We start from the raw sequence: 14,319 nt of genomic DNA, 5'->3' as shown, positions 1-14,319 counted from the left end.
ATAATTAAGGAAAAAAAATGACTGTCTTCTTCTTTCTCTCTTTCTCCCTACCTCCCTACCCTGCTCCCTCTCCCTCCCCTCACCTCTGTATGTGTGTGTGTGTGTGTGCATGTGTGTGTGTGTGTGTGTGTGTGTGTGTGTGTGTGTGTGTGTGTGTGTATAGAGGAAGGGAAAAAGGGAATGAATGGGGAGAAATGAGAATGTTAGGTAAATCTGGGGAAAAAAATCATGGGTGCCTTCTGTTCTATTCTTGCAACTTAAATGTAAGTAAGAAATTATATTTAAATAAAATGTTACAAAAAGAAAAATTCAAACACAGAAATCCACATGAAATTGTGAACTTCAAGTATATTCTTTCAAAATACTAAATTTTTAAAGTTTTGATGTACTTTCCAACAAAAATTTCTGAAGTTACTGATAATAAAACTAAATTGCTCAACACTAAGCCCTCTCTGTCCCAGGCCATCCATCTGTTTATTTCTGAGCTAATTATGCCTAAGACAAGTGTTTGAGTTGAGACACAACTGTGGGATTAGCAGTCCTAGACTCTGAAGGCTTTGCCAGACATGTGGGGAAGAAAGAAGCAGTGTGAGGCAAAACTGAGTTCCTCAGATAGATGGTTCATTCCCTCATCATTAATTAATTATCAAACCTGCCAATGTGCTCAACAGACGCTCGTCAGAGGAGTGCAGGAAAACAGCATCACGCAATGAAGCAAGTTCTCCTCACCAGATGTTTTTCTTCCACACACATCTGCTTTGAACTTCAAAAATCTTAAAGTCCAGAGCAAGGTCTGGGATATTTTAAATTGCCTAATAGAGTAAAGGCACTCAAGTCTTAACTGAAGCTCCTCATAGAGTAGTAATAACGAACTGTATTCAAATACAATATTAAGGCATTTCTAAAATTATAATTTCTTATTTTGTTGCAAACATTAAGGTGAAGACTGCTCAAGAGGTAGACAAAAAGAAACAAACAAAAAATGCCTGGAAATGTAGTCAATAAAATAATGAAAGCAGAGGATAAAAAGACTAGATTTTTTTTTTTAATCAAGCAATGAAATTGTAGCAGCTATCAAAAGCCTTCCAACCAAGTAAAGCCCAGGACTGGATGGATTCTCAGCTAAATTTTACCAGACCTTTAAAGAAAAACTAATACAAATCCTCCTCAAATTATTCCAAGTAATAGAAAAGGAAGGAACACTGCCAAATTCATTCTATGAAGCCAGTGTCACCCTGATAACAAAATCAGACAGATACATATCAAGGAAAGAAAACTTCAGGCTAGTATCCTTGATGAACATAGTTGCAAAAAATCTTAATAAAATATAGGCAAATCACATACAAAAATATATTATAAATATAGTGTACCATGATCAAGTGGATTTAGTTACAAGGATGCAAGGCTGGTTCCACATACGCAGATCAATAAATGTAATTCACCACATAAATAGAGCTAAGGACAAGAATCACATGATTATCTCAATAGATGCAGAAAAAGCATTTTAAAAAGTTCAACACCCACTCATGTTTAAAACACTAGAGAAACTAAGGATAGAAAGAACTTACTACAACGTTGTAAAGGCTATTTGTGACAAATCCAAGGCCAACATCATACTGAATGGAGAAAAACTGAAAACATTTCTTCTAAAAGCAGGAACAAGAAAGGAATGTTCACTCTCACCTATTCAAGATAGTCCTTGAAACTCTATACAAAGCAATCAGGCAAGAGAAAGAAATTAAAGAGATAGAAATATGAAAACTATCTGCAAATAACATGATCCTAAAAGACCCCAAAACTCCACCAAAAGACTTCCAGAGCTAATAAACATATTTAGTAAAGAAGCAGGACACAGAATCAACATATATTAATCAATTGCTTTCTTATACTCCAATAATAAACCTGGTGAAAAAGAAATTAGGAAAACTGTCCTATTCACAATAACCTCAAAAAATAAAATAAAATACTTTGAAATTAATCTAATGAAGGAGGTAGAGGACTTCTAAAATGAAAACTACAGAACACTAAAGAAAGAGACTGAAGAAGACCTTAGAGAATGGAAAGACCTCCCAATGTTCTTAGACTGGCAGAATTAATATAATCAAAATGGACATAATACCAAAAGCAGTATACAGATTCAATACAGTCCCTATAAAATACGAATGATATTCTTCACAGAACTAGAAAAAGTAGCAGTAAAATTCATATGGAAAAATAAGAGACCCAGAATAGTTAAAGAAATCCTGAGTAAAAAGAACAATGCTATAGGCATCATAATATTGGGCCTCAAATTATACTAAAGGGCTATAGTAAGCAAAACAGGATGGTACTGGCACCAAAACAGTCATGAAGAGCAATGGAATACAATAGAAGACACAGAGACAAACCTACTTAAATACAGTTACCTGATACTAGACAAAGTTGCCAAACATATGTTGGAGAAAAGATAACCTTTTCAACAAATGGTACCGGGAAAACTGGAAATCCATTTGTAGAGAAATGAAACTTGACCCCTGTCTCTTGCCCTGTATAAAAGTCAACTCAAAGTGGACCAAAAGACCTAGGAATTAGACCAGAAACTCTGCAACTGCTAAGAGAAAATGTAGGCCCAACACTCCAATAAGGAAGTTGGTATAGGAACCATATTTACCAACTTCCTTAACAAGATTCCTAATGTGCAAAAAAGAAAACCAAAAATCAATTAAGTGGGATGGCATCAATTTAAAAACCTGCCAAACAAAGGAAATGATTAATAGTGTGAAGACAAATCCAACAGAGAAGAAGATTTTTGTCACTTGCTTTTAATGCCCAGAATAAAGAAAGAACTCAAAAAACTTAACATCAACCCCCAATGCCACAAATAATTAATAAATGGGCAGAAGAATTAAACAGACACCTTCTCAAGAGAAAAAATACAAATGACCAACAAATAAATGAAAAAAATGTTCAATATCTCTGGCAATTAGGGAAATGCAAATCAAAACTACATTGAGATTTCATCTCACTCCAGTCACAATGGCAATTATCAAGAAAACAAATAATAAGCATTGGTGAGGATGTGGAGACAACAGGACAGTCATATATTGTCGATGGTAATGAAAATCAGTGCAATCACTCAGGAAAGCAATATGGAGATTCTTCCAAAAACTGGGAATGAAACCACCATATGACCCAGCTACCCAACCCCTTGTTATATATCCAAAAGATCTAAAATCAGCATACTATAGGGATACAGTCACATCAGTGTTTATAGCAGCACAATTCACAATAGCCAAGCTTTAGAACCAACCTTTGACAGATGAATGAATAAAGAAAATGTGGTGGGCTAGAGCTATATAGTCCAGGGGCAGAGCACTTGCCTAGCATGTGTGAGGCACTTGGTTCAATCCTTATCACCACATAAAAATAAACAAAATAAAGCCATATTGTCTATCTACAACTACAAAAAAATGGGTATAGGAATAGCTATGATAACCTATACAATGGAATATTTACTATGCAACAATAAAAATGAAGTTCTATGTGGGTGATATAAAATCACTGATATACTTTTTTTCAAATGTTTTGACTATGAAACAAAACCAAAATAAAATTCCAAAACCAAAATAAAATGATATTAAAAAACTACACGTTGGCACTTAAGATACACATTGATTTATAACTGAAATTTTACAAACTAGCCTTTTTACTTGCAGTGTACTCAGTCTACTGGGTTCTTAATAGGCAACTTGTACTTAAGATATTCTGCTTCTGACTCACTAAATTGACTTTAGAACTCATTAATGTGACATAATCAGTTTCAAAAAACAATAATCTACAAGATAGTTTGGCTGGAAAAAAGGTAAGGTAGAAAATAATCTATAGAGATGACACTGCCAATTTGTGAAAAAAAATTAAAAAGAAACATATATGAACATGATAGTAAATCCACACAGTCTCTGTGCATAAATATTTTAGAAACTAGCAACAGTGATTGCTACTGCAAAATGGTTAACTAAGAGGCTTATGCAGAGGTCAACCCATCTTTCACCATACATCCCTTCTAAAACTTCAGAATTTTGTCCCATTTTTATTTATCTTCCTTTTTAAAAAATGCTCCTAGGAATTTTGATTATCCTGTTCGTCTACATTATCTATAAAGAATTAATTTCCTCTCAGTTTAGATTAAGACAATATGAAGTACTAAATTAAAAAAAATTATTGGTGCATAATAATTATGCATGTTAGTGGAATTCATGCGACATATTCATATGTGCACAAAAGATAATTTTGTCAATTTCATTCACTAGTTACCCACTGCCCTTAGCCTCTTCTACCTCCCCCTCATCTCCTTCCTCTCTACACTACTGGTCTCCCTACTATTTTCATGAGATTTCTTTTTAATCTTTTCTTTCTCTAGCTTTCACATATGAAAGAGAACATCCATCCTTTGACTTTTGAGTCTGGCTTATTTTGTTTACCATGATTGAACTACTGAAATTTGATTTAATAAGATGTTCCCATATACATTTTTATGCCTTTATTTTATTTATTTTTGTGTAGTACTGAGGATCTAACCCAGTGGCTCACATGTGCTAGGCAAGCTCTCTAACACTGAACTATAACCCCAGCCTATTCCAGTATACTTTTTTATACATATATTTAGTTGTCGATGGACCTTTATTTTATTTATTTATCATTATGTGGTGGTGAGAATCAAACCCAGAGCCTCACACACAAAGCAAAGTGCTCTATCACTGAGCCACAACTCCAGCCCTCCCATATACTTTTAATTGTCTTTCATAAGATGTTTTATCATAATGTGAAGTTCATCAAATGTTTTCAAAATGTTTCTTGTCTCATAATTATATAAAAAGATAATCAAATCCTATGAGGGTACATTAATAAATCCCTATTTATTCATACTAAGTACACATATTTAGGACAAAATCTATTATGTTCAAAGAGCAATCAAAATAAAACAAAAAAAAATTTATCAGGCAACTTCCCCAAACTGCTTTTCCATTAGAAAAAGAAGGAAAAAAAGCCAAAATCCTACATTTTTTAAAATAAGTAACAAACATTTATTTGTCTCAAAGGTAAAGTTTACCTCTGTCAAAACTGTTCCATTATTAGTAAATTCCTGGTTTATAATTAAAATGCAGCAAATGTAGTTGTTAAACTACAGTTACATAGACAGAAATCAATATGTCAATAAAAGAGTAGCATTTCTTAACATTAATGATATTTAGACATCTAGGTTAATTTCCCGATTGGGAGATTATATTGTCCCACAGAATATTAAAAACGGACTCTAATTGAATCTGGGAAATGCAACTTGATAGTACCAGCATTCTTCTCCATGCAATTGTTGCATGAAGGAGAGAGACTGTGAACTCACACAACTCACAGGGCAAATGAGTGGCCTGGAGTGGTATGTCTGGGCCTGTGGAAGTTCTAGCTATATGGTCTTTGGTGTGATCAGGCTCAAGTTTATTTCCATTTAGAGAAGCTCCCAGCCTTTCACTAATGATTATTTTCTTTGATAACAGCCAGTGACTATTTACAACCTCAACTCCTGATTCAAAAAGGATCACTGTTTTTAAGGCCAAAGTCCTTAGATTGGTGAGTCTACTAGAAAAACCCACACATAAAAAGACCCCACATTAAGAACATGTTACAGTAAGTTCCTGAGTATACTTAATATGTGAAAAATGGACATAGGGATTTGGCAGGATTCTTCTCCACCAAGTGACTTTTCACCATTATGTCATACAAAGAATGATATGAAAAAAGGTCCACATCATGATTTTGTGCCAGTGCCAGAGAACGGTTTTGGTAGAGATGAGGCATACATGTGTTCCTTAATAATAATAGGATAATGGCATTACAAGGACATTCAGAATGAATCTGTATATAATCTTAGAAGCCAGTCTTTCCAGTGCTTTGGAGCAAGCAACTTAACTATTGAATATAATGCTCAAGTGTGGCTTTATTTCAGTCTTAATGGTACTCTGCTATATGAGGCTGCCCTAAGCTCAATTACAGTACTTTGCCTCCTAGTGGCATTTAAATGACCACCTCACTGGTTAATATTAGAGCAACAAGCTACCCCTTGCATAATGCTTCTCTCACGATACTTCTTTCTCCTTCAATATCACCCACAATGACATCCTGTTCAAATTAAACAAAATAAAAGTTTCCTTACCAGGTTGCAAGCAAGTTTTTTCTATCCAAATGAATTATCTTTTCTAACCAGAAAGAAGCTCTCAGCCACTGGTTTAAAAAAAAAAAAATGTCCTACAATTGTTAACAATCCCCAGCTGCACTGGCTCCCGCACCCATTTAAAACCTCTCTGCTTGGCTTCACATCCCAGACTTTCTTGCAAGGAAAATAGAACTCTAAAATCAGAACCTTCTTGGGCTGGGCAGTTGCCAAGTCAACCACCGCTCCTTAGCCTTAGGTCTAATGGCATACCCTAGGACATTTTGCACAGTGTTTAAGTTACTCCTTAATGAATAAAGAAAAAAAATTTAAACGGGAAGAATGAGGAACTGTAAACAGAACAGACTTCTCTTATCTCTGTAGATTTCACTCCCTGGTTGTAAGTTTCTTTATAACCCAATAGAGAGTTCATCTTTTTTTTTTAAGGTACAAAAATGCTTTACTATTCTGACATGGAATCCTTAAGATTCATACAATGCATGTCCCATATGGTCATGAAGTAACTGAGTTGGCACACTTCCCTGAAAAACTTTCACCACTGAACTGTCTAGGGAGCAATGGGGATTGAGTTCTATAGAATCCCAGTTACACTAAGCCAAGAAAATAATCATTCTCGCTTTCCAAGGCTCATTCAGGTTTGTTCAAGAATAAATAAGGATGCTAGTTGAAATGACAGGGATGTGAATCAAATAGTAATATAAGCCCTAAAGGACATTTTTAGTTCTCTTCCTGTTTTATCATCTTATTGTATTAGAAACTGCCGGAAATAGGGGGCCACAGGCTGTGACTCACAAGTTCTCTGGTGAACAGAAAACAGTAAAATGACTTTTACTGAAACACAATTTTATTCATTCAACAATGTTTTAGTCTTTATTTTATACCACAGTGATCTCTATTACCCTCTAAATAGATGAAAATTGACTTAAAAAATTGCCAAAATGCTTTCCTGAGGTTTTAGAAGAACTACCATAAGAATTACTTAATTACTACTACAAAGCTATTTTAAAATCTTTATATTTCAGATAGAAAATTTCATAGCCAAAAAACAAAAACCCCAAAACTTCTGGTTAAATATAGATAGAACTCTACTTCTTATGATGGAAAAGAAAATTGCAAATGAAAATCTATCCCTAATTTTTGAAAAGCATTTTAATTATATTTGAAGGAATATATAAAGCAGATGATAGCTACTTGTAATCAATATCTTTGTATTTTAAAAACAAAAGCTACTCTGAAAATAACAGTCTTACAGAACTACCTCAACAGATTAATGCTACTCTCCATCATTGTCAAGTTTAAATGTCATATCTGCCTTATTCATCTGGCATCTAATTTATTTCTTTCTATCTGACCCTTAAGTAAGAATTAAAATGCCAGCTTATCTGTTAGAGCTGCAGTGAAGATGTGTCAATTCCAAAGCAGGCAATAAACAAACGAGCTTCCTATGATCATTGGACCCTCACATAGAACAAAGTTTTAATCCAATTTTTCAGATAAATTATCAACATAAGACAAACATCCACAAGGCCTCTTTCTCCCTACTAGCCTAAAAGCTAATTTGCCTTCTCTTTGACGACTAGTTTTTTGCTCACGAAAGCTTTGCAGAAATGCCTAGTCATAAGTGCTCACAGTGGCGTGCCCCATGTAATGGAAAGAAGTGATATTGCTGGTGCCTTGAGAATGAAGCTCTTTTGAAGTACATGTGTTTATATGGGCTCGCCAAATTTTTAATGCCAGTAAAACCAAAAGGCAGTTGGGATTTTAACTTACAGTAAAGTGACCTTTTATTTTTTTTAATGTTTCAGGAAGCATCAATTCAATCTCACATTTTTTATTTTTAAACCACAGCATGTTTTGGTACCAGCAACAACAATAAAAACAAAAGTATTGAATAAAAAAATTTTTTGCCTATTCTAAGAAAGCTCAGAGAGGGGTGGACACCATATTTAAGTTCTAGTTGGCAAAAAAATAGAACAGTTTCATTTGATAACATCAGGCCTAAAATGATAAACGAATTCATTATCCTTCCAGGTAATTATGTAAGAAAAAGCAAAAATTCTCATAGAATAAATTACATATCATTTATATAAAGTTCAAAATCAAGCAACAAAAATGACAGTTTTTGAGGAGATGAAGAGAAGTGAAAAGGCTTTAAGAAAAACCAAGGGGTCGGGGCTGGGGATGTGGCTCAAGTGGTAGCACGCTCGCCTGGCATGCGTGCGGCCCAGGTTCGATCCTCAGCACCACATGCAAACAAAGATGTTGTGTCCGCCGATAACTATAAAAAATAAATATTAAAATTCTCTCTCTCTCTCTCTCTCTCTGTCTCTCTTCCTCTCTCACTCTTTCTAAAAAAAAAAAAAATATTTAAAAAACCAAGGGGTAAACACAAAATAAAAAATGGGGGAAACAAAGTAGGAAGATCAAAGAAGCCCACACATGGGCTTCAAAGATAAGAATGATGGGCAATTTTTAGGCTATTGGCAGGCCCACAGGTGTTCATTTTATTATTACCCTTTATAACTTACAAATTTATGATGCCCTTCTTTTAAAAATATATGAAACATTCCATAGTAAAAGATGAAATAAAAAAGACAAGGGGAAAAGTGGTAGCTGGACAGATGGAAGCAGTATCATACACAAAACTTCATTATCAGCACCATAAACATATTCCCAGAATGAAAAGAACCTAAAGTTATTCTCTGAATCAGGTGGGATTAAGTTAATGGCAAAGTAATAGCATGTGTGCTCATCAGATAGTCAGACTCTGCATAAACTGTGGGCCTAAAATCTGTTTAGAATGTGGGATTTCAACATAGGGTTGAAACGCACAAACTTTTTTACTCCTAGAAGCCCATATACGTCTATCCTGGATTGCTTAAGAGTTTCCTAATATATACAGTCTGTTTCCAATTGGCCCTAATACTCACTGCTTCCTACTAACCACTCCACAGCAGGAACTTCTGAACTTCATAGGGTCAACCAGACTCCAATCAATCGATGGTGTACAGGGTACAAAGGAAAAAATGTACCCCTTTAATAAGAATAGTTGTTTATGCCACATATTTGCATATATTTTGATCACCTGTATCTAATCACAAGCTTAACATGGCAAAGAACGGACTGCTTTCACTGAAAGGCTTGATGAGCCTTTATTTGCACATTTCCTAACCTTGCTATATACAACAGCTCCCATAAAGCACTTCTGTAGACCGCCTGGAAAGCACATGCAATTATACTTTAGCAGGTAAAAATATATTGGCTTTTCCCCCCTAAAAGCAGAGAGAAAATTAATTCTTTTCAGCTGCTGCATCCAGGGACAAGCATTTGCTTTGTGTTAAATCTGTGATTTGTAGGCTGGGCATTGTCAGCATCTCATGATCTGGGGAGTGGGAGGTGGTAGGATAAGTGTTGCAAAAGTGTTCACATCCAAACTGTCCTTACACAAGGCTGTCTGAAGAGGCTGTCTTCTGCAATCCATTTAAACTGTCTCCAAATCTTGTTCCTAGACATTCGTTATCCAAATTCCCAACCCATAATGTTTGTTTTTTAGAGCAAATGAGGATATTTTATGCAACATTTCATCTTTCTGGGAGAGTAGTTGACTTTTTAAAAATGTTCCGCTAGATAATAACAAACCTTGATTTTGCACTTAATTCATTTACCCCCAAATTATTGGAAACCCCACAATCCCTGTCCTCAAATGGCTTACTATATGGTAATATGATTATCAGGAGGAATTTTCTTTATTTTTAATTAGTGCATATTAATTACACAAAATGGTGTTTTTCATTGTGGCATATATGTACTTACATAATAACAAATTTGATCAATGTCACTCCCCAGTACTTCCTCCACTCTACCCATCTCCCTCCCCAACTCAATCTTCTACTATAAGATCTTCCTTCTACTTTCATGGCATCTTTTCTTTTTAATTTTTCCTGTTTGTTTGTTTCCCTCTAGCTTCCATATATAAAGAAAACACAGGATACTTTTCTGAGTCTGATTTATTTCACTTAACATTATGATCTCTAGTTTCACCCATTTTCTTGCAAATGACATAATTTCTCTCTCTCTTTTTTTTTTAAATATTTATTTATTTATTTTAGTTTTCGGCGGACACAACATCTTTGTATGTGGTGCAGAGGATCGAACCTGGGCCGCACGCACACCAGGCGAGCGCGCTACTGCTTGAGCCACATCCCCAGCCCAATTTCTCTCTTCTTTAAAGCAGAATTAAAACTTCATTGTGTGTATATACCACATTTTCTTAATTCATTCATCACTTGACAGACACCTAGGCTGATTTCATAACTTGGCTATTGTGAATTATGCTTCAGTAAAAATATGGGTATGCTTGGCTGGGGTTGTGGCTCAGTGGTAGAGTGCTTGCCTAGAGTGTGCAAGGCCCTGGATTCGATTCTCAGAACCACATAAAAAAAATAAATAAATAAAACAAAGGTATTGTGTTCAACTACAACTGAAAAAAATAAATATTAAAAAATATGAGTAGGCTGACTTTTAATTCTTTTGGATAAATACCAAGAAATGGTATAGCTGGATCATATGACAGTTCTGTTTTTAACTTTTTCAGGAACCTCTATACTGATTTTCACAGTGGCTACACTAATTTACATTCCCACCAACAATGTTTAAGAATTTAAGAGTTCCTTTTCCCTGCATTCTCACCACTGTACCAGCATTTACTGTTTGTATTCTTTATTTTTTTAAAACCATATACTGTTTGTATTCTTGATGACTGCCTTTCTGACTGTAGTGAGATGAATCTCATTGTAGTTTTGACTTGCATTTCCTTGATGGCTAAGGAGGTTGAATGTTTCCTCAAATAATTATTGGCAATTTCTTCACAGAACTGTTTATCATTACTTCCTTTTGAGAAGTCTGTTCAGTTCATTTGCCCATTTATTAATTGGGATATTGAGTTTTTTATTGTGGAGATTTTTTTATACATTGCTTTTACTTCATCATCGCTACAAATCTGACATTTTATGACAACAGTCTTTAAAAATTCAAAAACATGACCAAAAGCTGTGTGATCAAATATGTTACCTCTTATGGATATATAATAATTTATAAACATTATTATATTATACCATTAGGCTTCACTTTCCCAATTACTTGATATTGTAAATAATCTGCTCTGAACAGCTTTATATTTAATTCTTATCCAAAGTGCTTATTTCCCACACCTGCTTATAGATGTACCTGTGGAAACATCACCTCCCAGGACACAAATTATTGCTAATACTGCTCGTGCCTCCTGAACCTCTCTGTTGTTTTTAGGATTTGCAATTTCCCAAGGGTTGTATGAGAAAGGGTAGTACTAGCAAGTATCCTGATTATCTCAAGGAAAGCTTCAGAGGACCAGTAGTGTACACCTATGGACTGGGTATATGGAAAGGTCAGATGTGTCGCCCTCCCTGCTTTCAGATGGACAGGGTGACTACTGCTCAGATTGAGTGCAAAAAGCTCCCAAATGCTTTTTTTCTCTTGACAGTCCCCAGACTGTGGTATTAGTTCACCCTGAACAGCTGAGGGTGTTATTTTTACTTTGTTTTCATAGGGGCATTTTAAAGAAAAGGCTAGGTAAAATAACTAAACCTTGAAGATGCCATAGCAGTTAGCCAGATAAAGATGGGAAGGAAAGGAATTCCTGAGAAGCCTCACAGCAGGAACAAGGACATTGAGTAGAAATTGCAGTGTATGCAGGAATTCACAGTTCTTTCATGGGGGGTGGCGGGTCCACTCAGGGGTACTAAATCACTAAGCCACATCCTCAGTGATTTGTATTTTATTTAGAGATAGGGTCTCACTGAGTTGCTTTGTACCTCGCTTTTGTTGAGGCTGACTTTGAACTCTGGATCCTCCTGCCTCAGCCTCCTGAGCTTCTAGGATTACAGGTGTGTGCCACTTGCCTCGCATAGACAGTTCTTGAATATAGGAACTGTGAGGCTGGATGTGACACAGGATACAGATATGAGGATTAGGCAGGTTAGAGTGAAGACTTTTGTTCTTTAAAGATTCTGTATATCAATCATTTACTGTACAGAAGCTTTTTAATTTAATGTCATCCCATTTGTTGATTTTTATTTCCTGAGTTACATAAGGTCTATTCAGGAAGTCTTTGCCTACACCTATATATTTTCCTCTATTTTTTCTTCCAATAGTTGCAAAGTTTATGATCTAATTCCTGAGTTTTTGATCCAACTTTTGTATAGGATGAGAGATAGGGATCTGTTACATATGGATAACCGTTTCCCCAGCACCACTGCTTGAAGAGGCTATCGTTTTTCCTAATGTATGTTTTTGGCACATCTGTCAATAATCAGATAACTGTAACTGGGTGAGGTTATTTCTGTGTCTTCTATTCTATTCTATTGCTCTACATGTCTGTTTTTGTGCCAGTACCATGCTGGTTTTGTTATTATGACTCTGTAGTATGATTTGAAATTGGGCATTGTGATACTAAAAGCATTGCTCTTTTTATTCAGTACTGCTTTGGCTATTCTGGGTCTTTTGTTATTTGATATAAATTTAGGACTTTTTTTTCTAGTTCTGTGAAGAATGGCATTGGTATTTTGATGCGGATTGCACTGAATATGTAAATCACTTGGGGTAATATGACCATTTTAACAATATTAATTCTGCCTATCCAGGAACATGAGAGGTCTTTCCATCTTCTGGTATTCTTTAATTCCTTCAGTGTTTTTTAATTTGTATAGTAGAGGTTTTTCATCCTGAAAGGAGAAATTTTTTAATGCCTAGAAATACATTTTAAATCCTTATACCCCAGTGTGTCACTAGGGCTCTAAGACCTGTGATCTAATCTTCTCAAACAACTGGTTTCAGAAAAAGCATTAAGAATTGCTGGCCTAGGAAGAGAGGCAAATACTTTGATATTTGATGAGGTTGTGATGTTTATAAGGGATGTCCACTGCACAGTGCTAACAGAGCACAAAGAAGGTGTAAATCTGCTGGTGGGGAGGGCTTCCAGAAAATTCCAAGAAGATTTACATTTGATCCAGGTATTAAAGAGGGAATTTTATTGGGCAAGGGCATTCTCAGCAAATGCAACATTTGCAAGTTCGTGGGGGAAATAACATGATCCTTTGAAAGATGTGATTTGGAGTTTAGAACTTGAAATATTGGAGATGAAGGAAGGAAAAGGACTAGTTGCAAATGATAACTGAAAACATATCCTGGGGTCAGATGTGGGAAGGGATTTTCCCACCAAAATAGGTAGTTTCAATCTATCCTGTAAAGAACTGACCAGCAGGAGTGGGTATTGTGTGTGTGTGTGTGTGTATCCTTATAGAAAAATTAAAAGTTGAGCATATGATAAGTGGAATCTAAAGACCTGATCTCATAGAAGCTGAGACTAGAATAGTGGGGAAAAGAGGGAAAGGAGAAGACAGGACAGGTTGGGGGATATAGAGAGGTTGGTCAATGGACAAATATAACTATTAGACAGTTGGAATAAATTCTGATATTCTGTTGCACAGCAGGATAAATATGGTTAACATTAATGCATTGAACATTTCAATATAGAAGACAGGAGTTTTAATGTTTTCACCACAAAGAAATAATACAAATTTAAGGTGATAAATATGCAGATTATCTTGATTTGCATATTATACAATGGCTAGGTAAACTAAAATACATTGTACCACGTAAGTATGTACAATTATGTGTCAATCAAAAACAAACATAATAAAGCAGAGTGTAAGGGAGTAACAGTAAAAGATACATGTTTTGTTTTATTTTAGCATATGTATAAATTTATTCAACATGTAGCTTACACATACAATAAATTAATTACATATACTTATGACATTCTTGTTTTGATCATTAGTCTTCTAATCCTGAGTTAGTGTGGCTCTCCTGGACATGTTTTTATTTCTTCCCTTTCTGCTTCAGCGCTGTTGTCAATTCTCTCCTGTTCACCCCCGGTATGCAGACCATGGTAAGATTCTTTGACCAACTGGAGATTTGTTGTAGAAAGAACACTCTAGAGGAATTCTGCAGGTGTGACATGAAAAATAAAGTACTGGAGCCTAGATACGGGGAGGCTAAAGAGATGATCTAGAAAAGAG

The 14,319-nt window shown here is 35.3% G+C and overlaps 1 protein-coding gene across 25 annotated transcripts in view; it reads right to left on the bottom strand.

The window, feature by feature from the left end:
- Tasp1 (taspase 1) overlaps positions 1–14,319 on the bottom strand; it is a 288,360-nt gene that overhangs the window by 32,932 nt on the left and 241,109 nt on the right. For 5 of the 25 annotated variants that reach the window (XR_005728943.2, XR_013439541.1, XR_013439543.1 and 2 more), the window contains one exon: positions 10,195–14,245. The exons of 17 other annotated variants lie outside the window; for them this stretch is intronic. Coding sequence is in view for 4 of the 8 variants with exons in the window: in XM_021723149.3 (XP_021578824.1) it covers positions 14,235–14,245 (11 nt within the window). In the remaining 4 variants the exon portion in view is untranslated. Of the gene's footprint in view, positions 1–10,194; positions 14,309–14,319 lie in introns of those variants that run through there. 3 more of the 25 variants (XR_013439539.1, XM_078051394.1, XM_078051398.1) reach the window with 1 other exon arrangement.

The sequence above is a fragment of the Ictidomys tridecemlineatus genome, chromosome 5 (genome assembly GCF_052094955.1).
Source record: "Ictidomys tridecemlineatus isolate mIctTri1 chromosome 5, mIctTri1.hap1, whole genome shotgun sequence".
NCBI classification, from domain to species: Eukaryota; Metazoa; Chordata; class Mammalia; order Rodentia; family Sciuridae; genus Ictidomys; species Ictidomys tridecemlineatus.
This window is presented reverse-complemented; position numbering and strand designations above follow the sequence as displayed.